Source organism: Ornithorhynchus anatinus, chromosome 11, assembly GCF_004115215.2.
Source record: "Ornithorhynchus anatinus isolate Pmale09 chromosome 11, mOrnAna1.pri.v4, whole genome shotgun sequence".
Taxonomy (NCBI): Eukaryota; Metazoa; Chordata; class Mammalia; order Monotremata; family Ornithorhynchidae; genus Ornithorhynchus; species Ornithorhynchus anatinus.
This window is the reverse complement of record NC_041738.1, coordinates 38,579,800-38,605,844: the sequence shown is the minus strand read 5'-3', so window position 1 is coordinate 38,605,844 and position 26,045 is coordinate 38,579,800. Positions and strand designations below refer to the sequence as shown.

Here is a 26,045-nt window from a genome sequence, read left to right as displayed (position 1 = left end):
AGAATCATCCTGGGCCCAGTTTAGATGGGGAACCCCGAGGTTAGGGACCATGTCTGGTCTGATGATCTCATATCTTTCTCCACCAGCCCTTAATACAGAGTTTGGCACGTACTAAGCACTTAACAGATGCCACGATTATTATCCCAATTCACCTTCCCTTGGTTCACAATTTTGAGAAATGGTGGCAACTACTAGAAACCTGTTGGCAGGTCATTCTGCTTTGTGCAGGCCTACAGGGGATGTGGCTCAGCTTTTGGTGGCTCTGTGGAAGCTGTCCCATTTACCCTGTTGCCGCTGAGCTCCGCAGCTCTTCCTCCATTGTTTGTGCTGTTCTTCATCTCCCGAGCCTCTGCTGTGGTTCCTGCGACCCCTCCCTGATCTTCTGAGGAGTCTGCCACACAAGCAGCTTCAGTTGTACGGCGCAGGATGGCGTATATCCTGGAAGCAGGGGCCCACACGGTCGTACCAGGCAGACTAACCCCAGAGCTGGGGGCAAGAACTAGGAAAGATGGCTGAATAGGTCCTCGGTGGGATGTCATCGATGCCAGTTCTAGGCAGGACATGGGCAGGGAGGAGGACTCAGAAGGATAGTCTAGGGAAGGGACCGTGAGAGATCACAGGTCAGTGTAAGTTTGATGTGGGCAGGGAATATGTTTTATTATCGTATTGTACTTTCCCAAGCACTTTGTACAGTGCTCTGCACACAGTAGGCACTCAATAAATACGACTGAATGCATGAATACCCTGCATGCAATGAGTGTGAAAGTTGCCACTTGACTAGTTTTCTTTGTGTAAACAGTGTAAATGTGGAGAGCCTGAATGATCTGGTTGAGTTTTGTGGAGGTTAATTTGGTGGTAATATATAATATTATATAACAATCTATAGCGATGTATATAATATTATATACTAATTATATAATGATAATTGCCAGGCCCCCAGTCATTGTGCGTTTGTAGGCTTGGCAGGGCCTCGGACTGATTGTAAGCTCCTTGTGGGCAGGGAACATGCCTGCTAACTCTGTTTTACTGTACTCTCCTAAGCGCTTAGTACAGTGCTCTGCACATAGTAAGTGCTCAATAAATGATTGATTCATTTGATAATGAAAGTGTGATCTTGGGCAAGTCACCTACTTCTCTGTACCTCAGAATCCTCATTTATAAAATGGGAATTAAATACCTCTCCCCCTCCTATTTAGACTGTGACCTCCAGGCAAGGAAGAGGCTACCCCAGCATATAGTACTTTGGCGGCTAGTAAGTGCTAAATAAATACTACGGTTATTATTAAGTATGTAAAATGTGTAGGAATTGAGCTCCCCTTTCCTGGGCTCTTCTCAGAGAAGGGAGACTCTACAAGATGGCAAATTCTAGTAGCTTTTTGTCAGGGACTCCTGGCATCACTGCACCAATATGCTAATGGATATAAGGAAATAAAGAGTATCCTGCTAGTGATCCACATACCTCAATCTCAGATTTTTCTGACAGTCAAGCAATAAGGCTATTCCTGGATGCCATTTAAAGTAGAATTGCAGGAATGACTCCCTAAGTTACTATTTAATTCATTTAAGAATTTCTTTCTTGGGGGCTTATGCTGTGGAGGTTGATACGGGGGTAGAAGCTGTTGGGAATCTGGGGAGATTTCCTATTCCGAGAGAAATTTCTGGAACTTATAGGTGGCGTTCAGGTTTGTATACTTGAGCGTCTCTTCCAGCCCTTAATTTTGAACCAATTGGCACTTACCCGTGAATGAAGTTAGTACTTACTCCCTTGAGGGAAATTCACAAACTATTTTAGATTCTCTACGACCTTAATACAGGAAACTTTTAAAAACTGGTTGAGATCTTGAGAAACACCACACTATTCAAACTAGTTATAAATCACAGAATGGGGACTGGGTTCCCCAAATGCCAGATTTTGCGCATTTCAAAAAAAGCTTCAAGAATGGTACATATTTAAAACAGATATTAATTACTACTTTTTCAAATGTTCAGTTAAGACCATGTTTTAAGACAGTAAAAAAAAAACTTTATTTACCTTAACAACTGAACATGGATTTCCTTAATTCCTGAACACTGTCCAGGGATTGTTGAATAGTCTGTTCTGTATCCAATACAGACTCGGGCAACTGGAACACCAAACAGCTTTCACTTCCTGTGTCCAATTTTCAATACAGTAAAAGCTGTGTTACTTTGCCAGGGCACTTCCATGCACTACCAGCAGACTAGTTCCTGTATTTAGGGTCAGGCAAGTTTTTGGATTTTTTTCTCCTCTCAAAACTTCTAATATGCTGGTCTTTGTAAAATACTGTACAATACCGTGTGGCACCAAAAAAAACAAACCTATGGGTGGTTGGCACAGAACTAAGTAAGGAAAGTGTTCCTTATGCCTGAGTTTCTCCTGGTACATTTACCCTTGAGATATTAAGCAAGGAACACCCCCAATTTATTCAAGAAATGAGGGTGAGTCAACAAGTTATATGAATCTCGTTGGACAAAATTGTCATATGAGATTGCTCGGTATGCTCTTAGGTTAGCTTCCTTCATTACGGAGGAGCTAAAAGCATTTCACAAGCTCGGTGAAAGGTAAGAATTAATTATGCTTGCAGAACTATTTGCTGTTCTCTTACAGGGCTTTATAAGTACTTACTAATGGTATACAAATAAATATTCTGCCATATGTTCATTTCACCTCTACCCTCCCCCCGCCCCCACCGATATATAGCAGCTGTCAGAAAGATGCACACTTCCACAGATGCCCCATTTGATGCCATAGAGTGAAAATAGAACTGTATTTTCATATTCCATATTTCATATTTAAATATTTTTGGAGGCGCTCAAAGCACTTTCACATGAACCATGTCATACTTCTTCAATATCCCCATGGAATAAGGACAGGCAAGAGATAGTGTCCTCATTCTACAGGTGGCTCCCAAACCAAGTCGAGAACCCAATTCTCCACTCCAGTAGACTGTTGCTTGGTTAAGGCAGAACTTTTTTTTTCTAAGTTACATGAGAAGCAGCATGGCCTAGTGGAGAGAACACGAGCCTGGGAGTCGGAGGACCTGGGCTCTAGTTCCAGCTCTGCCACTTACTTGCTGTGTGACCTTGGGCAAGTCACTTAACTTGTCTGTGCCTCAGTCTCCTGTACTCCTTCTTACTTACAATGTGAGCCCCATGCCGGGCAGGGACTGTGTCCAACCTAATTAATAATAATAATGGCAGCATTTAAGTGCTTACTATGTGTCAGGCACTGTTGAAAACTCTGGGGTAGATACAAGGTAATCATGTTGTCCCATGTGGAGTTCACAGTCTTAATCCCCATTTTACAGATGATGGAACTGACGCACAGTGAAGTTAAGTGACATGCCCAAGGTCACACAGCAGACAAGTGGCGGAGTCAGGATTAGAACCCACGACCTCTGACTCCCAAGCCCAGGCTCTTTCCATTGAGCCACGCTGCTTCATTAATGAACTTTTTACTACTTCAACTTTTAGAACAGTGTTTGACACAGATTAAGTGCTTAGCAAATACCATATTAAGAAAAAGAAAGGCAAAAACTGCCAGATTATTCACCCTATTCCTAGAGAAGTGTCTTTCTAATTGCAATTTTCCAGTTGCATCCCTGCAGGAATTCTGAGTTGGCCTTTAAGGCCCGAGCTACAGTGTGATTCGTGGCAGTGGCAAACTGGCTGTCTGAATGGGATGAGGCAGTCTCATATACCGATTGTCTTTTAAAATCTGCTCTGATGCCAAGAGGAGAACAAAAGATGCCAGGGAAGGGAGGTGGGATTGTAAACTTGTGGAAAGGAGGTGTGGAGAAATGAGACAGTTGGGATATGAAAGCTTGAAAGCAACTTAGGGAAAATAGAGAGATAAGGGTAATTGAGAGCGAAGACTCTGGAAGTAAGAGAGGAAAACACCGTAGATATTTAAGTGACCTCTAGCTACCTCTCCTTTGTTTTTGAAGGTTTTGGACAGGGACCGTATCAACCAACTCTGTTATATTGCACTCTCCCAAACTCTTAGAAGAGTGGTGTGCACGCAGTAAGCACTCAGTAAATATGATTGACTGATGCTGTTCACACTGAGACCCTAACTATGTGTGGAAGCACGCGTGGCTGAACGACTGCATCCCTGACACTTCCTTACACATTGTTGGCGTATAACGATGGATCTCTGCTGCATCAATAGCTCTGTGTCTTGCAAGAGTCTGTCCATGTTACCAGGTCTGCTGATTGGTATCCAGGTCCTTATGAAGTGTTTGATCTAAGAGGGCAGGCAACTTTTCTCCCAGTGGCTACCCGCTCAGCTGGTCTGTGGACTAGTTGCATGGGTCATCCAGCAATCCTCTTGTTTTCAGGGTCTAAAAGTGCCTACTATGTGACAGACACTGCTCTATACACTAGAATAGGTACAAGTTAATCAGATTGGGCACAGTCCATGTCCCACGTGGGGCTCACATCTTAACCCCCATTTTACAGATGAAGCAGTTGAGGCACAGAGAGGTGAAGTGGCTTGCACAAGGTCACACAGCAGACAAATTGCAAAGTCGGATTAGAACCCAGGTGCTCAAATTCCCAATGCTCTTCCCTCTAAGCCCCGCTGCTTCTCAATCCTCTACTGTCACATTATTTGAAATTGCTTCACTGCGTCTTTAAATCATTTATTCGACCCTCCCTATTTGGATTAAAACAAGATTCCCCAAGCATCTCAACTAGAAAGAGATCACATACGTTCTCCTCACCTCTTGCCCAGCAGAACTGTGCCATTGTATATGTTGCTTCAGATTTGGGGGTTGACTGTTCTGGCAACTCAGCTTTTGTCAGAGGGGAAGTAATATGGCCTAGTGGAAAGAGCTCAGGCCCTGGAGTCAGAAGGACCATTCTTCTGCTGCATGCCCTTGCGGAAGTCACTTAACTTCTCTTTGCCTCAGTTACCTCATCTGTAAAATGGGGATTAAGACTTTGAGCCCTATTGGGGACATGGAATGTGTCCAACCTGATTAACCTATATCTACCCCATTATTTAGGATAGTGTCTGGCACATAGTAAGCATTTAACAAATACCATTAGGGGAAAAAAAAGTCATGTGTCGTCATTTGATGTTGAGTGATGCTTGATGTTTAGGAAGCTGAATGTTACTTCTGAAGTACAGCCAAGTCTCAGTATCATATAGAAGGTTGGGGACCACAGTTGCTCTATAAATGATGCTTTTAGCCTGTTGGTTGAAAAAGTTTCCTGGTGACTAGGAAGGGTATCCTGACTCAGACTTCTAAATCTTTTGTTCCAGCTTCAAATATGGCAGCAGATGTTGACCGGGACGGGACCTACCTTAGATGTGCTCCTCTTTGAAGAGGATATAACAGTAATAGTAAATGTGGTTTTTAAATGCTTATGTGCCAAGCACTGTACTAAGCACTGGGATAAACCTATGGTAATCGAGTCAGACACAGTCTCTGACCCACATGGGCCTGACAGTCTAAAGGAGAGGGAAACAGGTATTCAGTACCCAGTTTACATATGCGGAAACAGAGGCCCGGAGAAGTTAAGTGACTTGCCCGAGATCAAATGTATCTAAGTGGCAGAACTGGAATTAGAACCTATATCCCCAGGTTCCCAGGTCTCTGTTTTTGTTGTTTTTTTCCCCCACTAGGCCTTTCTGCTTCCGTAGAGAAAGGTAATGGGAAAAGGTTCAGTCCAGGCACTTTGAACAGTGATTCAACTGACTATGTCATTATGGAGTAGTCTAAGGATCTTTGCGAGTTTCTCAGGACAACTGGATTTGCTTAGCAGTTGCCAGAGTCCTGTGTTGATGGGGTCAGATGTGTTTGTAAGGTCAATGAACAGAGTATACAGGTCTGGTGTTGCTGCTCTTTGTACTTTTCCTGTATCTGTCATACTACAAAAATCATAACTGCTCTGCTTTGTTTTCCTCTGAAGCCACATTTCAATTCAGGTAGTGCAGTCAACTGTGTTCTTCAGAAGCCAGTTCTGAAAGATTCTGGCTAAAAATCTTGGCAGCAACAGGAAGCAGTGAAGTACTGCAGTCAGTTTCTCCTGTCAGCTCTTGTCCTTTCTCTTTGAATGTGGTGTTCAACGGGGTTCTAGATATTGAGGAAAATTTCATACAAATGACTGACTAGGTCTCCGCTGCAGAAAAGCCATAAGATCTAGACGCTTTTAAGAGTCTTGGCTGTACATCTCGACAGCGTTGACTGTGAGCTGTATGTGGAAGAGGGACTGTTTCCATCCTCATTAACTTGAATCCGTCCCAGTGCTTAGGACAGTGTTGGACATGTAGCGCTGAATACCATTAAAAAAAATCAGAACTAATCTCCAATTCTGTGCAGAGACAGTAGCCTAGTAAATGCTCTGAGAGAAGCATCAGTCAGAAAAGCACAGCAAAGAGTGAAAGTTGAAGCTGGCACTATCTTGTTTATCTGTTGATTTTGCCTTGGTTCCTTTCCTGAACCTGATACTTCTTGCCACATGGGCAGGGAAAACCCAATGACAATTCTCCGAGTAGAAGAAACTAATCTCCTCAGTGCCCAGGCTTCATTCTTTCTTGTGTTCCCAGCACAGTTTGGCTAGTAAGATGAGTGAAGGCAGGTGGGTCCCAGGCAGCTTTCTCTATTATGCTTAGGAAATGTTTTCTATCATTCTCCAGTCACAAGCTTTCCTAGTGTATTTCCTGACCCCCATTCCAGGTGCTTAGCTATTTCATATGGACTCAGTATCAAAGCTAAGACATTTTTATCACAAGTTAGTGGCCCTGTTCTCCTTTTGATCCCAAGCTCAAATGTGATATTCTCTCAATGTCCAGGAAGCCAAAGAGATTTTTATCATCAGATGGAAGATGAACGTATTGTTTTCTTCAGTGAGATTCACTGCCAGAAGTTGACAGGCCTTAGGATTCAGCTTGTGCAATAGTTTACTTTTATTTAAGAAATAATTCAAATTTTCCCCAAAAAACCTTTGGGAATTTTGAGGTTCTGGAGAACATCATCTTGTTGGGTTTTTTTTTTTTTCAGCTGCCCAAAACATTGTAGTGTATTTGTTCAATTTCTTGAACAGTTGTCTAAGAGCACATGAAAGTTTATTTGATAGACTCTTTGGTATGAATTCTGGCACAGTTTGTTTGAAAGACACACTCAGCAAGTTTAAGAAAAATTGGGGGCCCCAGGTATCTGCACCTAGTCTTTAATAATAATAGTACAGTGTAACAAATAGAACTGATTTATAAATTTGACCTCTTCTGTTTTGGCAAAATTGAGCTCTGAGAAAGTGTCTTTCTCTTAGGACTAGGAGAATCTTTGTAAATATAGCTGAAGTAACATTTTCTTGAGCAGCCAAGAGAAGGTTGATGTGAAAAGTGTGTCTAGTATTCAGAGTAAAATTCTCGCAGGGTTTAAGAGAACATTAAAAGTGCTAATGAAGTAATGTACTTGAGAATGGTGGCATAATTTAACACAACTTAGTTTCATTGGTGATTGCTTAGAGCTCTCTTTGAGAGCTTCTGTGGCCTAACTTTCAGAGATTAACCACTGTTCAGGGTGCCAAAATCATAGAAACTAAAGAGCACAAAGGAAAGCAAGACAAAATAATAAAAGAGCTAGGAGGATGTATTTATTTCTATTAGTCATTCCATCCTAATCCTGACAATTGTTGGATGATGATGATGAGGTGACGGTAACTGTCTTTTGGTGCCTAACAGTAAGAACTGACTAATAATTGAGGTTCCAGAAGGTTAGGTTATGAGGTGGCCAGATAGCTAGGGTAAAAACTAAATCTAGCAAGGGAACTCATGATGAATAGCTGGCTGTTTTTTCTTGGATGAGATGTTAAATTGGGGAGTAATTGTCTCCAAGCAAATAAAGGGGAGCATCACTTCGAGTCAGGAGCCACCAGAATATTAGTGTTTGAATTTTATCATGGCCCTTGTGGAATAGATTTAGGAATTTTTTTGGTTTGAAGTGCTTATGCTCCCTCCTTCTTCCCCTGCTCCAGATTCTTTGGCAGGTGTCGAAGTCTAATAGTGACTTTATACCTATCACAAACTTTAGCCAGAATAAATCAACTGGGATGTATCCCTTTTGTTCCACATGAGGTGTTTGGCTGTCCGCTGGGGACTACAGATAAGCTTTATAGGGAGACCCCCGAGAGCTCTTCCTCTTAGAAGAATCCAGAAGTTTTCATTTTTTCAAGTGTATGTATGTGTGTCTGTAAAAGGCCTCATTCCCTTAGGATGTTCCTCCTGTGAATCTTACTTTTTTATCAGAATATACTTCTGTCTGTTTCTGCTTTAAAGTGGAGCTTGGACTAAACTTGATCAATATTTTGCATCCCATGCATGAAGAACCAAACGTTAGAAGTTTCCTATTGTTAAGGGGAGGCAGGATGGTCAGCCCCTTCAGATTTACAAAAATCAATGTTCTGTGACAGATGTTAGTTTAGTTTCCTGAGAAACAAGTTACAGGAATGTATTGTTTTGATTTTTTTTTTTTGAGATTAATTCTTTTTTAACCAAGTTGTCTTTTTGTTGATTTGACTTTAGAATTTTGCAAGGAGGAGAGAATCCTACTGATTCTTGATTTTGTTTTTCATATTTTTCCTTGATAAAAAATTAAGGTGTTATTTAAGGTGTTTCCTATTCAACAAGGGGTTTTCCTCTTCCCAGACACTCTCCCTGAATCCAATCCAGAAGGGAAGTCACAGTGTTGGAGTTGAGATATCAGTCATTTCCATGTCAGGAGCACAGGATTGTGATCTTCCAGCTGGACTTGAAAAAGAAATATATTAACAGAAATAATTGTGACAAGCAATAGGGACATGGGAAATGGCCAGTGAACAAAAGCACCCTGATCCTAAAATTAATTTGTTTTCCTCTGTATGTATATTTCATCTGTCAAACCATTGTCATTTTAGAAGCTTAGGTTTGAGAAATGAAAAAAGTGGAATGCTGAGTTTCAGAACTGAAAAGATCTATTTGATCACTAGGAACAGGCCAGTATCTTTTTATTCCCCAAATGGGAATTGCTTAAGAAACTTCGGTGACTGTAAGCTACTTAATGGCTGCAGTTTTTAATCATCTTACTAGAGCTCATTAAACAAAAATTGGGCTGAATTAGACCCTGAGCAGATGCACTAGTAATAAAAAGGGGGGTATTTGTTAAGCACTTATTGTGTGTCGTGTTGAAGAGGATACAATACAGTCAGGATTGTATCTGTATTGTGTACAATACAATATTCCATACTAATGCAATATTTCATACAACGCAATCAATATTGTATCTGCATGACACTACTGAAGAGCACATCTAGACTGAACAGTAGGATAGCCACTCTTTGGTTTTTAGGTATCTTCATGACCATCAGAATATAGCTCTCTTTGGGTAGAGAGATGGGTGTCCACAAAGGGGTGTCCAGAATTCAGTGGCCACCTACCTAGCAGATATAAGCAGAACACTTACTTCTACTGTTTTTTACTTCCACAGTTGCTCCTGCTTGTCCTTCTTTCTTAAACAGTCACTAGTGTCCTAGTGTGACGTCCTTTAGTTGTAAATGAGTGGGTTCTAAGACACCTATTCTGACCCATATATACCCTATTCCTTGCCCATTTCTGTAGTACATATGCAATGCCCGCCTTGAAAGGCAAGATTCGTTTTCCCCATGATTTTCATAGGTCAGCTCCTAACAGGCAGAACATAAGTGTATGTTCTGCCCACATCTAACCCCCATTGTGATTGCTCAATGAATATATTCAGTAGCAAAATATTGTTAACCTATATTGTCTCATGAAGATGTGATAAGAATCTCTCCAGTTTAAGGTGGTGTGATGATGATGTTCCCTTCCAGGAAACATTTTCCCCCATCTCCATCTTCCTCTTGCTTCTCTCTGCACCCTATGGCTTCGCTCTCTTTTCCCTTTCTCTTCCACCATTTACCTGATTAGTTCATTCAATCATATTTATTGAGCGCTTATTGTGTACAGAGCACTGTACTAAGCGTTTGGGAAGTCCATCTGGGCAACAGATAGAGACAACCCAACACCGGGCTCACAGTCTAGAAGGGGAGAGACAGACAACAAAACAAAACAAGTAGACAGGTGTCAATAGCATCAAAATAAATAAATAGATTTATAGGTATATACACATCATTAATAAAATAAATAGAATTACAAATATGTACATATATGCTCAAGTGCTGTGGAGCAGGGAAGGGGGTAGAGCAGAGGGAGGGAGTAGGGGCTATGGGGAAGGAAGGAGGAGCAGAGGAAAAGGGGGCTCAGTCTGGGAAGGCCTCCTGGAGGAGGTCTACCTGATCTCCCCTGTGGGTTTGATTCTACCCTGTCTCTGCGAGGAAGCGCTTGGCCTGAGGAGATAGAGTTAGGCAAGGACAGAGGGGTCGGGGAATAGATGCACTCCAGGGAGGGGAGTGGAGCCACTGATGAATCTGGGAAGGTTTTCATAAACCTGAAAGGGCAGTTATGCACCTTCTGCTCTCCTGCAAGTGAATCGAAAGGGTGTGGTTGGGTGCAGACCTCTCTTCAGATAATCCAGTTGCCCTTCTAGAAGTTGGAGTTCATACACAACTCCCATATGAATGGGCTGCTTGGTCATTGTTGCTGGAAGAAGGATTGTCCCAAATTCAGGCTGTCTAATCCCCACATCAAATCCCATCCCCACATCAGATCCCAAGCAGCAATACGGAAGCCGATTCCGGTAGATGACATAAGTGAGCCATAACCTGTCTTGGGCCCTGTGAGCATGGAACTGGGGAATAGATTTTTTTTTTTAAATCAATCCCACTCCCCAAGGAGGGGAAATAGCAAGGATAAGAGAATTCAGGACTTGCAGGAGAGAATTTTATGACATGTGAAGGGGAAGAGATCTCTGAGAGAAACCAGCTCCCTCACTGAGAATGTACCAGTGGGACTTGTGCCTTGGTGGATTCTCGTATATTACAGTGAATTTAATTAAATACACTGTGATCCCAATTGAGGGTATTCTAATTAGCTGGGTTAGGAACAAATTATTCTCTCTCTTCTCCAAATGAAAACATCTTGCAATCCCTTATGAGAGTAGAGCATGTCCTTGGCTGAGGATATCAGCCCAGTGGGATCCTTTGTCTTTCCAGTCTTCATCTGCCCTCATGCAAGATTTTTAGCCCAGGGCAGAGAGTGATAAGCTGCAGATCCTTTATGTCCCCTTGTTGCTGGCTGTGGTGTTGAACTATAGAAAACTGATGGCATTGCAAAGAGACTACTAAATCTAGTTTTTATTTATAAGGAGACTGTTGTTGGTCCAGGGGAAATAACCCAGTTCTGGAAGTCAGAAGATGGTTCTATTCCCCACTCATCCTGGTGGGGAATGCCTGATGGGGCTACACCATCAGTGGTGAAGGTTTTCTACCCAAGTATTATTCGGTGAGGATGTTCTGCTAGGCTAATAGACCCAGAAAGAATCCTGAAAACCAGATGGCCATGTGGGGAGTTTAAGTAGGAAAGTCCACAAAGACCAGCATCCTTTGGGTTACAGTGCATGACTTTGGCACTCTGCTGCAGTTACTTTTGACCGTCACTGTGTCCTGCGTATGAAAACAAACAAGAAACCTTTTCTGTGCACTTGACATTGTGCCACACTCCCACCAACTCCCTCATTGTATTCTCTGTCCCAGCGGGAACACAACCTGCTGGGGTGAAAGAGTAAGCGTGGTGCTGGGCAAACCACTTCCCTCTAATAAATTTCCTTCGGGAAGATTCTCGAACCTGAAGCCTGGATGTTTGTTCAGAGCATCAACTACTCAAATCCCAAATTAAAGTTTTTGTGCAAGAAGAGGGCACCAAAGTAAAATAGGGAGGCCATACTTGATGCATGTCAGAGTTAAAAATCTTCTTATTTATCAAGCTAGAAATCCTTTTGTTGTTTTATTCTGGATTCATTTTATTTGTTCATTTCCTGCTTATGTCTTAGCTTTACAGAAAGGAAGTTCGATTAGATGATGGAGAGGAAAAAAGGAAAACCCATGACACAAGAAACTATTAGATTTAGGAGAGGGGGCAGAGAGTTGGAAGTGTCCCAACTGTAAGTTTTTAAAACTTGGGGTATCGTGAGAGGACATTTGCTCTAATTTGTTAATTACGTAGCATACTTTTACAGAAGAGCTGGTGGGTGTGAGAGCATTTGACATCTGGCAACTCTACAACCCCTTTCCAAGTCTCTTTTCTTCATTCTCATTCATTCATTCCATCATATTTATGAAGCGCTTACTTTGTGCAGAGCACTGTACTCAGCGCTTGGGAAAGTACAGTAGAACAATAAACAGTGCTTACAGTCTAGAGGTGGGGGAGACAGACATCAATGCAAATGAATAAAATTACAGATATATACATGTGCTGTGGGGCTGGGGGCAGGCACGGGGAGAGCAAAGGGAGTAAGTCAGGGTGACGCAGAAGGGAGTGGGAGATGAGGAAGAGTGGGGAGGGAGGGTATTCCAGGCCAGAGGCAGGATGTGGGCCAGGGGTCAGCAGCAAGGTGGGAGATCGGGGCACAATGAGAAGGTTGGCACTAGAGGAGCGAAGCATGAGGGCTGGGTTGCAGAAGGAGAGAAGCGAGGTGAGGTCGGAGGGGGCAAGGTGATGAAGCTTTCAGCAGTGATGCTGAAGAGCTTTTGTTGATTAGGGAGGTGGATGAGCCACCACTGGAGATTTCTGAGGAGGGGGTGACATGCCCTGACATGTTCTTTTCTCCCTTCCAGACCTTGGGGAAAGAGAACTCCGTTATTTGGGATGGACACCTTCCCACCCTCATTAAGGTGTTGCCTATTGGGGATGTACTTTTATCCTATTTCCTAGTGGTGTGATGGGGCAAAGTGAGGGGTTTAGTGAATTGTACACTGAGTTCACAGTTGGATGCCACTTGAATCCCATGATGGAAATTATGGCCTTAGATGCCATGGTTATTTCTTTTGTTGTTTTTATGCAACTATTTTTATTTGAGGTTTTATTAGATGTAACTCTCTGTCTCTGTGACCTGCAGATCCAGCTTCTGGCTCTCTGACAACTTTTCCTTCCCTCGGGCTCATGCCAGTCCTTTGCTCATAGGAAAAGCTTTATAGAGAGAGGTTTTGTTTGCGATAGGGAGGGTAAGTAGGATGAGGGTGGGAAAGAACACCTGAAATTTACAATTCAGCCCTTCATTCCATGAATCTTCCTCTCCCATCCCAGTATTACCTTCTCCATGGTGACAGCGGTGGAGTCACTCAGCAGTCAGCGAAGCAGTTCCGTTGGGAGTGTTCATGCCTTTTCCCCAGTTTTGGGTGCTCCTTTGGAGTTTTGTTCCCATTACCGAGAGTTAAGCGGCTTCCCTGTAATTTAGCCCTGGAGCGGGCTGAGCATTGGCATATACTGGCATTTAACTTTAACAGGTCTGACAGTTAATAGTTACGTCCACTGAATATCCCTTTTCTTTGTTCTTCACAGCACCTTCAGCAGCACGAGAGTGGGGTCGAGGGAGAAAGCTGCTATTACCACTGTGTCCTATGTAACTACTCCACTAAAGCCAAGCTCAATCTAATACAGCATGTTCGCTCCATGAAACATCAACGGAGTGAGAGTCTGCGCAAGCTCCAGAGACTCCAGAAGGGCCTCCCCGAGGAAGAAGAAGACCTGGGACAAATCTTCACCATCCGCAAGTGTCCAGCCACTGATCCGGGTGAGTTGGCCCAGAACACATATCGATCCTTCCTCTGGAGTGGCGACTCTAACCCAGGGAGATTCTCTAATGTTGAAAAGTGAATCTGTGGGGCAGGATTTATCAGCCAACAGAGGAACCTGATTCTGGAGGGCCTTTTTGTGGAATAGGATTTTATTTATGGGAGGAGCTAAGGGCCAAGATCCTGTGTCTACAGTTGAAAATACATAAGGCCATAAAAGTTACATAAGTGTTTGGAAATAAAGTGATGTTGATGAGTTATCTTATAAAGCCCTTCCCATCCTTTTATTGAGCACTCTGGGCAAAAGCCAAAAAATAAAGTGTATATCAATTAAAATATTCTAAAACCCTTTATCCTTCAAAAGCTGACTACCCTGGAGAATATTTTATATTTTTATCCCGGGTTCATTTGTCTAAAGTGACTAAAACACAGTGTCAAGAAGGGGCCTTCCACCCTGCAAGTTTGCACACAGTATTATTTGAACAGTGGACAGGCATTTGGAGTTTTAAACATATAGACCACAGGAATAGATTTGGGAAAAGATCCAAAAGCAGGATCAACAGTGTACAGTGAACCTCCCCCCAAATTCCTTGTTTGGAGAGTTGGTAATTCGGCACTCTCTTGAGGTAAGCATTCTACCACTGGAATGTATAGACCTGGTGGCCCACACAGCTAAGTGACCCTGGATTTTTGTACTTTTGAGGGGCAATTCAAAGCAGCTTTGTGAGGAAAATTTAATGCTGACATCTCATTTTGGAGTTTATTAGAAAATTTAACGTTGTATATGTAAAGTGTCCAGTTCTCCAGATAGGTGAAAACCTCTTTCCCTTCCCCAGGGGAACCTTCAAAATCCAGAACATTTGAGTTTCTCTATGTCAAAAAGCATAATCAGGTTATTATTCTCATGTTTCCAACTGTATGAATGACTTACCTAGGAAGCCAGTTCATGGGAAGGACCATTTAAAAGCACTAGAAGGACTTTCCTTTCATGTCTTATACTGTTTCTGTCTTCTTATCCCCTGGTGTTTCCAGTTTAAAATGGCCTCCCTTATTCCACATTCCTGGTCTTCCTGTGGATGCTATCATATTAAAGTGAGGTTCCAAGTTCCACACAGAACAGCGTAATGGGGAATAATGTCCCTCAGCTCTGTAAAAAACGTGGGAAATTTCCTGGTGGGGCTGAGGGATTGGGAAGTTGGAGGTTCTCATGGGACCCATACTCTTTTGAGTTCCACACTCAATAGGGGCAGTCAGTGTACTTTCAATGAGCTTTCCATTTCATCCATCATTGATTAATTGAGTAATACAGTGAATGACACTGTGCCTTAGGCCTCCTACAGAATATAGGAAAGACAAAGTCCTTTGCTCTGAGGGCATGTGTTTTAATAGATCACAGACTGAAAAAAAGAATTTTTCAATTTTTTTTTTTCCTAAAATTCTTTTTCCTGAGTGGATTAGCATCTTGGGGCAGAATGACTGACTTCCCTACCCTATTTCTAGGTCCTTTTTTGAACAATTTTTCCTTCATAATTTATTTTTAAACCATGGCCCACAAAGTGTTATCCACCAGTTTGTGACACATTTTGTAAAGCAAGTTTTAAAGTGAGATTGGGTTAACAATGATCTGTATGGTACTTCTAAAGAAAACTATAATAAAATCTTCTCAAAAGTGCTTTTAGTTAACCACAGTAGTTAAGACTTCATACAAGAAGAGGCTTCTTAACAGGGAAATGGAAAATATGGACAAAAAAAAGATGTACAGATTTGAATCTTGTGGGAAAATTCTGAATAGTTTACCCTACTTCTTTTCAGTTTGCCTCAGTGTAATATTCCTCTACAACAACAAATAAAAACCCCTAACCCATAAAAAAGCAGAGGATTTATTCTAAATTAAGTTTGTCCAGTGAAATTTGGAAAGGGGCCTACAGGTGAAGAAGAATTTGCCTCACCACTCAAAAAGGATAAGCTCTGTAGCAAGAAGCTTCCACTAATTCTATTCTATTAGTGATATTTTTTGCGCCCATTTTACTGATGATTAAAAGGCTTATCCTTTTTACTTTTTGCCAGATGAGCCCCACTTTTTATTCTTTAATCCAATGACAACAGCCTTGTGTTGAACTTCTAGGAAAAATCCAGGCTGTGTGCTTCCTTCCCAGGCACAGCAAGGGGACTTTAACTTAAAGTAAAAACAAAGAATATTCTTCAAATTATTTCCCATTAAAAGCAGGGGAACAGCTTTTGTCATAATAATAATAATGAAGTAGGCATTTAAGCTCTTGCTTTTCTTGCTTTGTGCCAAGCACTGAGGTAGATATAAAATAATATAGACAGTAGATTCTAGACTGTAAGCTCATTGTGGATAGGGAATGTGTCAACTGACTTGGTTGTATCGTACTACTGAATACAGTGCTCTGCACACAGTAAGTGCTCAGTAAATGCTAGTGATTTATTAAATAATGGGATCAGACACAGTACCTGTCCCACGGAGTCTAAAAGGGAGGGAGAGCAGGTATCCTATCCGCATTTTACAGATGAAAAAATTGAGTTACAGAAATCTTGTGTGACTTCCCTTATATCACATGTCAGGCAAGTGGGGAAGCAGAGACTAGAACTAGGATCATATGACACCTAGTTTGTTCTCTTTCCAGTAGGCCACGCTGCTTTCCTGATTTATTTTCCAACAAGTAAATTCACAACCGTATGTTTAAATCCATGTGCGTGTTTATTTGATTGTAAGCACTTAAGGCTATAAAATTCCACATCTCATTCAGAGAACTTCAAGGTTCATTTAGATGTTAGGGTGATGGTTCAATCTATAAAATGGCAGACTACTGATTGCTTGATTGACTGAATATTAATCCTCATCAGAGATCTGTCTTAGGCCATTGCCCTGAGGATTGAGATGTTGGAGGAAACACATTTTACTGAACGTTGAGTTGGTTTAAATCTTCCATATCAAACTCATCACTTAGAGGATTCTTTTCTGTGTAATACAAGGTCAAGAAAGGGAGCCTCAGGGAGTTGAAAGTGCTTTAGTGGGTTGACACTAGGAGTCTTAGAGAGGCTTGAGCTCACAAGCTGGGAAGTGCTTTCTCCAAGGTGCCTTTCCGTTATAACTGTGGATATCTCATCCTTCTAGATTGCCATTAATTCTTGCAAATAAAAGTTTTCCTTTCCCTCCCTGTTACAAAAAGCTTAATAGGATTGACAGCTTCCCATTTCAGAGGGGACCAGCAAGAGGCAAGTAGCCTGTGGGTTGATCTCTGTGCTCACCTGATTGGGGGTATCTCAATGTTTCCTGAGACACCCTTTCTCTTGTTCTGGTCTGTCACTGTTGAGAGGTGACATGTTCTATAGGTGGCTGTGTTGTCATCCTGACTCTCTTCTTCAATTACTCTGCTTTTTAGCCATCTGCTACTTTTTCTTTACCTATCTAAAATACTTGCACAAATCCAACTAATCAGTACATCTCTAAAGAATGTCAGATGTCCAGTTTTCATGAAGGGGCCATGAATTTTTGAGACTGTAACAGTGAGCCATTGGCAATGATGCCCGATAGCTCCGAGGTCACTTCTTTGCTCAGATCCATAGATTTTGAGTACATATCCATAGACGCCTACTGCCTCTCTCTCACATTATCCATAATAACGTTTCTGTTATGAGCCCTATGGTTAAGGAGACAAAAACACTTCCATAATAACCCTCATTTTAGTGACGCATAAATTGCTGAGAAGTTCACTGGATGGACTGTATTTTTCCATGTTTGGTATTTGTCCTAAAGAAAACTTTTTTTAAAAAACTTCTGGTAAGCTCAAATGATGAGCATACTTAAGGGAATGTGGAAAAATATGATTTTCTGTTTTCTTAAAGGCGTTGTCTTGTTTAGAATTCAAATTTGTCCCCTTAAAACTCTTTTGTTTGAGAATTTTTTTAGAAATAGCTATTGAAGCATTTTTTAGCATAAACTTTCTGTCGATACTAAAATATATTCTTCGGCTTGAAGGTACACTTTTGCTTTTGAAATTAGCATTGTTTTATATAACTAGTGCTTTGGTAATTTTATCTCTCCTCTCTTTTCTTTTTAAAAAGAAGTCAAGCACCCTTTAGTATTCTCTGGTCAGGGGAGATTTATAGAGGTGGTACTATGAATATTCTCTTAAAAGGAAAAAAAAAAGACTTGCCATCCTAAATCGTCTGCAAAGTAATGCCCAAGTTGTGCCCCTTTGTGGGACAAGGACTGTGTCCAACCTGATTATCATTTATCCACCCCAGAACTTAGTCCAGTGCTTATTAGGACCATTATTATTATTGTTGTATGTGCAGGAGTATTTTTCTGGTTTGGCTAACCTAAAAATCTATATTTGGGGGTGCCCACGTGATTCTTTATACTTTTCACTTTTGTGTATGCAAGAGATAGGGACAGTTCTTAGGTTACCTATTGTCTTTGTTTTTCTGTTGGATTAGAGTTCCTGATTTGCCTTAATTAGTCCTCTAACAATCTACAAAGGTCAATGCCAATTGCCTGTTCATTTGCATTTGTAATTATGATGGCTTCTGATTACACATCACTTGTAACTCAGTGTTTCCTCACTATCCATGCACATACTTATTAGAACACACACATATATATATATAGGATTGCAGAAGGTTAGTTTCTTCTTCACTTGTGGCCCTATGTATCCTTATTTAATAATAATAATAATAATAATATAATAATGGTATTTTTTAAGTGTTTACTATGTTCCGGGGACTGGGCTAAGTGCTGGGCTGGAAACAAGCAAATCAGGTAGGACACAGTCCTTGTCTTGCCCGGGGCTCACCGTCTTAATGCCCACTTTACAGGTGAGATAACTGCGGCATAGATAAGTGAAATGATTTGCCCAAGGCCACACAGCAGACAAGTGGCAGAGTCAGGAGTATAGTCGTGATTATTTAATACTAATGACACAGCCTTCTTGAGAAGAACTTCTGTGTCTATAATAGAAAGCGGTCTTGGAAACCCAACTTGTAAATATAATGAAACCAGTGGCCGGGAAATGATCTGGACACCAGACAAGAAAACTGCGACCTAATACCTGAGAGCCTCCTGGAACTGGGTAATTAAGGCCAATTAAATTTTTCTGCTTGTTCTCTGTGAAACATACCAATGACACAATCTAGAGGAAGGTGGGTTCTGTTTAGCTCCTGTCAAACGTTGCTGGCCTGGAGACTCTCTCCGGCCAGGAGTTGGCTTATCTCCAGACATATATCACAGGAGGTATGTCTCTGCCATGCATGCAGTTGCTTCTGCTCAGTCTTGCCCAGTAGTGGCCTGTGTCCAATTTGGCCCAAACTGTGATACTTCAAAGCAAACCAAGAACAAGTCAGGTCATAAAAGGTGTTCTGGGAAATCAGACTTTATCTAGCATGTTATAAAGCAATTTTCTTCAATGCCCTCTACAAACGGCACAGCCTCCATATTCATGTTGTCTTCATTTTATGTATATATGGTCAGACTGAAGCCAGTAAGGCTGACTGTCACACCCTGCTGACTAGGCTGATCAAATGCTCCAGATTAGCTAGAGAGGTTTGGAATTTTTCAGTTAGTGTCTGTGTATCTCTAAATTATATATTGTAGATTACTTATAAATGTCTGTCTCCCCCTCTAGACTGTAAGCTCATCATGGGCAGGGAATGTGTCTACCAATTCTGTGGTATTGTGCTCTTCCAAACAGTAAAGTACTCGGCACATAGTAAGCGCTCAATAAATATGAATGAATGAATGAATGAATGAATGAATAGTAAGCACTCAATAAATATGATTGATAGACTGTACCAAATGATTTTAGAATAACATAATATGTACAAGAATTGGGACTATCTGGCAAAACTAATTTGGGGGAACAGATATCTTAGGGAGAGCTGAGAAAGAGGGTCTCATTTTTCCTTTGTTCCTCTTCTCTTTCTATTCTTTTTTTTCCCCCTACCCTTCCCCTGAAAACTAGCCGTGGCAGAAGATTTAACAGTTTCCCATAACGTAGAGAGTGCTGCCCTAAACCTGTAATTAGCCTTTGTCCCATTTCTGTGGACTTACGGCTTGATTAACTAGACATCATACTCACTTGAAAAGAATCTCTTATTCTTGCTGCATCTTTTGTCCCAAAGAATGTCCCATCCCTTTGCAAATAGTCCATCTGGGATGCATGAAATCACTCCCAAACTAGTGTTCCTTGAGCCAAAGCATTCGGCAGTGCAGAAATATTTTGGTAACCAATGGCCAAATGTTCCTTTTCCAGTGTTCTGTGTGGAAAGGTGAAAGGGTGAGGATACAAGAAAAACCTGGGTTGTCATTGCTCCCCAAACATCTTAGGCAGACTTTAAATGTCACTCTCAGTGTAACCCAGTGATCCCGTCCACCTGCTGAAGCCGTTAGCTCCCATTCGGTGTTGTGAAGTACAATCACAGATCAGAATTTTTAACTATTAACACATTTTCTTTCCAAGCCCCTTTTTTGTGGATTTCACAAACAAGTATTCTTCACCTAGGACAACTTACATCCTATATTTAGTCTCCAGGATTGCTGGTCTGAATTAGGGGAGAGGTGGGGGTTGGAGGAGGGGGAGGAAGACATAAAGCAGCAACTCTCTTCTCAACGGCAAAAGTATATTTTATTCACACTGTCATAACAAAAATGAGACAAAAAGACTTGTTCCTCAAACTCAGCCACTATTGGAGTCACCTTAAAGCTGTGACCAAAATAGGAAATTTTCAGCCAAAGTGAGTTTTTTTGATAGGGAAGAAGGAGCATATATTCAATTTCTAGTTAAGTCCATTGCTTAATTCTCCTTTGGCCCATTATTTAAAAGCCTTGGACACATAAATCAGTGCTTATTTTCATGGCAGGGATATCAAATGTTATGCAACCTTGATGTCATCTTTGACCTCTCGCATTTGGTCTGTGGCCAGTTCACGCTGGGTTTTCCTTGACGCTATTTCGTGGCTCTGCCCCTTCCTCATCACCCTCATGGCCATCAGCCTAACTCAAGCTTTAATCCTCTCCCAGCAAGACCACTACATCAGCCTCCAACCTCTGCCCACCAGTCTGTACTACATTCTGCTGCCCAGATCATTTTACTTTTATAAATAGTCTCATCAGGCCCCATGAAGCCACTCTTGACTCCCTTTTCTCCTATCATTGCTCAAAACTCTTCCCCTCTAAGTCTCTCCAGTCCTGTTTTCCCCATCTAAAAAGCCCTCCTAAAAGTCTGCCTCCTCCATTGAGCATTCCTTGATGAATTTCAGGCACCTTTAACACACGTGCCTAGGTAGTTGCCCTTAGTATTTGATGTTTTTGGTATTCCCTTTTTTTAACAGTATTTAAGTGCTCACTATGTGCCAGACACTCAACTAAGCTCTGGGGTAGTTACAAGGTAATCAGGTAGGACACAGTCCATTTCCCATGTGGGGCACACCGTCTTAATCCCCATTTTACAGATGAGGTAACCAAAGAACAGAGAAGTTAAGCAACTTGCCCAAAGTCTCGCAGCAGACAAGTGGTCCTTCTGACTTCCAGGCCCTTGCACTATCCCCTAAGCGTGCTCTATCCGCTAGGCCAATCTGCTTCTGCTATTTCTCCTTCCATTATCAGTCGTCTTTTTTTTTCTTCCTGTTCCCTCTGTAGTTAAAGAAAGTAAACCACGATGTTTTTTAGGTTCACACATTCTCTCAGATCATTCACCAGCTGCCTTTGTCTCCTAATTTCTTCTCTCTCCTGAGCATATTTCTCCTCTGTTAGAGTGTAAACTCCTTGTGGGCAGGGAAGATGTCAGCCATTCTGAACTTCGTAAGTAATAATAATAATAATGTTGGTATTTGTTAAGCGCTTACTATGTGCAGAGCACTGTTCTAAGCGCTGGGGTAAACACAGGGGAATCAGGTTGTCCCACGTGGGGCTCACAGTCTTAATCCCCATTTTACAGATTAGGGAACTGAGGCACAGAGAAGTTAAGTGACTTGCCCACAGTCACACAGCTGACAAGTGGCAGAGCTGGGATTCGAACTCATGAGCCCTGACTCCAAAGCCCATGCTCTTTCCACTGCGCCACGCTGCTTCTCTTAATGCAGTGCACTACACCAAATGGGTGTCAAATGCTGCTGCTAAAGGTACTGACTGGAACATCTATTTGAAGGTGGACATCTAATTTTCCCTCCTTGTTCTTAAGTTTTGGTGATTAGTATTTGGGAGGTGGAGATGGGTCTGAAGGGCACTTCTGAACTAATACTAAAAAAGGATTTTGTAGTTTGCACACTGTCTTTAACTCACAGCTTTTGTGTAGCCGTTAATGGACAGGGCTGTTTAGCTCTCAGAGAATTCGAGACTTCAACTCCAGATGGAACATTTCCAAAAACCCCCCTCATTTCGGGTCGTGCATTTAGAAATGTTCTGTCTGTTGTAGTTTGGATTTTGGCCAAAATTGCCGTCTTGTCTGAACAGAAGGGCACCTGCATATTTTTCAAGGGGATAACCTTTTTCATTGATTTTAATTTCAGTGCTTGGAGCGCTTTTTCCTTGAAACTGGTCCGAGACTTTAAGATGGTCTCGGTTTTCCTTTCATACTGTCACTTGAGGGGCACGGGGGGAACATTCCTCCGGCTGGCCTTCCAGGCAAGGGTGATGTTGCACTTTCTGCATTCCACTCCCGAGACCCAATCCCCCTGGTGGACATATTGTTTCAGCAGCCCTGTTAATCTCAGCCAAATCCTCGGCACTCATCTTCTATGAACACAAGGTCATTGTTACTGGCCCTTACATGTGGCGGGGGAGAGGGAGGGTGGGGAGTGTGTGTGTGTGTGTGAGAGAGAGAGAGAGACAGAGAGTGAGCGAGCTTATGCTCTCTGGAAGGAGTCACTAAATAAAGCCAGGAGTGCTCAAAGAAACCTTTGTTAGGGCAGGAGAAAGGTCAGAATTTGGTGTTAGCTGAGAATCTTTTGCCATATATGTATGTCTTTCCTTGTCTGTCCCAGCCTGGCCGGAATACCTACTCGCATCCCTCCCTTTCCCAGCGGTAAACAGTAAAGAAAGCTCCCCCCCATGCTCAGGCCAGAGACAGAGGAGCTTCTAGGACAATATTGGTGTTTCTTTTTGCAGAATGTTCCCTTCTGAGCATCAGTGAAAATAATCTATTATTCATATTGTGTAGAATTAAACTATACGTATTACATTTCATTTATTCTTTTGTTGTTTATGGTGGTTTTCATTCATTCCTTTTCAGTGGCTCTTGGGAGAAATGGGGAGCTAAAAGTAGTAGGCTTGGGAAAAGAGGTGACTAAAGAGAATGTGAGACAAGGAGAAAGGGGGTGCCGATCAGCTAGGGTTTGGCCCAAATTACTTTGTGATTAAATGCCCCGTTGAATAAGGTACACAGCTCTGGAGACTGTTGAAATGAGGTCTCGTTCCGTAGCCTGCCATTTGAAATAGTAGGGTTGAGGAAAGTGAGACCCCCTGGGAGAAGAGGTTTCCCATATGAGCCAACTGCCTGATCTCTCTAGAGTCTCTGGGCATCCAATCCCTCAGAGCAGTTGGGGGGGCGGTGGGTGGAATTTCACTAACCTCTAAGGGACTCCGGGTCTTCCGTTTTGCATCCCGTGGACTAATTTTTTTAGATAGCTGGCACAAAAGGCAGAAACAATTACCCTGGCCTCTTCATGGCCCTCACATTTCCATACTGGGCTTTCTGAAATGGAGTTGTTAATTTTTCATGAATATCAAATACAAAGATGAAGAGTCTTTAGTTGTTAATAAGACTGTTGCTGCTTGCTGAGAGGCTCCTGCTTGAATTGAAGGGCTCCGGTTTGATGATGGGTGGATTGCTAATGGCAGGGTAGCTGGTGTTCTCATTGCTGCACGATCATTCAGTCCGGTGATGGTGTTAATTGTTTGGATTCAGGAACGAACTGACTAGTCTAAAGTGGTGGTCCCCATTAAAATATGGAGAAATTCCCTCAGTGGTGTTGAAGGCCAAGCCAACGGCTGCTCTGCAAATCCTATACCTTCCTGAAGATTGGAACCGCAATGAAATGACATGTTTGGCTTGCTTAAAAAATAGCATTAATGTTGATATCTGGTGAATTCCATCAGCCTCAGAGCAGCAGTGCTTCTGGGTGTATGCCGCCGGCACCCCTACAAACTGCCATGGACTCAATTCTTGCTGCTCTCTGGAACATCTCCACAGATCATGTCGAGTTAATGGCCCTGTATCCTTCTCAGTGGCTCATACGGGGATTTGCATCCTGCAAGTGCTCAATATATTTCATTGATTCACTTTCTTTGGGCTCCTTCCCTGCTGCCCACATTCATACCAGTTACCACTCCCTCTACCATTTCCTTGTAATGCTCCTCCCACTGACGGCCCCAGGGTTTTCACTTGGTTTGTCCATCTCCCCTCACTCTCACCCCCCTCCCATTCCAGGGCAATGCTGCTTGGCAGGGGGAATAATAATAATAATTACTAATTATTATGGTATTTAAGTCCTTACTTTGTTGCAGGTACTGTACTTAAGCGCTGGGGTGGATACAAGCAAATCGGGTTATTTACAGTCCCTGTCCCATGGGAGGATCACAGGCTCAATCCCCATTTGACAGATGAGATAACTGAGGCCCAGAGAAGTGAAGTGACTTGCCCAAACTCACACAGCAGACAAGTGGCAGTCCTAGGATTAGTACTCATGACCTTCTGACTCCCCGGCCTGGGCTCTGTCCACTAAGCCGTGGTACTTCTCAGACCTGGGATGAAGTGGTCCCCAGATTGGGGCTCACACCCTAAGTTGAAGGGAGTGCAGATATTGAATTCTCTTTATAGGGAGGAAACTGAGGCGTAGAGAAGTTAGGCGAAGTGTCCGAGGTCACACAGTGGACAAGTAATAATGTTGGTATTTGTTAAGCGCTTACTATGTGCCGAGCACTGTTCTAAGCGCTGGGGTAGACACAGGGGAATCAGGTTGTCCCACATGGGGCTCACAGTCTTAATCCCCATTTTACAGATGAGGTAACTGAGGCACCAAGAAGTTTGGCAGAGCTGGGATTAGGACTCAGGTCGTCTGACTCCTAGGCCTGTGTGCTTTTCATTAGTCCATACTGCTTCTCAGGCAGTGCATGGGGGAAATTCTCCCAAGGGTCACATCATTGTCCTCAAATGACCCCTATGGATTGTAAGTGCCTTGCGGACAGGGAATGTCTGCCAACTCTGTTGCCTTTGTACTGAGTTACCGAGTTAAGTGCTTGGTAAATACCATTCGTAGATTGAAGTTTGTACAGCTGTAATACCTGGGGAGTGGTCACAATAGAATTAGCCAAACTGCTCTACCTAGTGCACCTTAGACAGTCAAGGATTCAACCCTCTTGGGCTCTTTAATATGCATATCTGAACCTTTCCAAGCTCTGATATTTGTTTACTTAAACTGTATCTAATCATTTGTTCTGGCTTTCTGTTTGCTTTTCTCTCCTTTTTGATGGTTAGCTCCTTGTGCAAAGACTCATTTATCCTTCTTTTGATCCCACTTCTCTCCATGCCTGTTACAGGACCTGGCACAAAGTGGGGACTCCTTCAGTCCATGAGTGAAGATAACTGTCCCTAAAGTCCAAGGGGCAAATAATTGTGAGTAGTAGTAATAGTATTTAATAAGCACTTATGTGTGCAAAGCACTCTACTAAGCACTAGGAAAGAATACAGAGGAAAGAATTAGATTGGGTCCCTGGCCATCAAGGGCCGCCAAAGCTAAGGAAAGTAATCATTGAGAAGTGCCTCTCTTCTGCTTAACTTTGGAAACATTCCAACAACTTCTGCTTTTAGATTATTATGAAAGCACCTTAGTAGGAAAAAAAGAAGGGCCGGATGTTATAGATAGGGAGGAAGGGTGAATGGGTTCACAGGAGCAAAGGAGAGAAGATTGTGGGGAAAGCTACATGTCCTGCTGGCGAAGAAGGGAGCAAAGGGGAAACAAGGAGTGCAGAAAATCAGTAAGTAGTATTTACTGAGAGTTTACTTGCTAAGAACTAAGGAAAGCACCGTGCAGTAGAGTTGGTAGACGCAATCCCTGACCACAGAAAGTTTTCATAGAAAACAAGGAAAGAAGGTGATGGCACGAAACCTGTGAAGGGACCTTGCTCGTGGAATGAACGTTTCATTTTGACTGTCCAGTGTAGCTCTTCAAAGAGAGCACAGTCGCAGGGAAAATTTGATTGGAAAGGAAATGTCACACCCGAGGTGTATGAAAAAGGTCACTGGGGGAACCTAGTCATACCATAACTTAGGCAGAATTCTCCAGCAGGTGGATAAAGACTTAAAGTGGTGAGAGAC

General features: G+C 42.4%; 1 protein-coding gene across 4 annotated transcripts in view; it reads left to right on the top strand.

The window, feature by feature from the left end:
• Positions 1 to 26,045, top strand: part of ZFHX3 (zinc finger homeobox 3) — a 255,905-nt gene that overhangs the window by 136,581 nt on the left and 93,279 nt on the right. For all 4 annotated transcript variants that reach the window (XM_029075779.1, XM_029075781.2, XM_007672413.4 and 1 more), the window contains one exon: positions 13,478 to 13,709. In XM_029075779.1, coding sequence (XP_028931612.1) covers positions 13,478 to 13,709 — 232 coding nt within the window. The remainder of the gene's footprint in view (positions 1 to 13,477; positions 13,710 to 26,045) is intronic.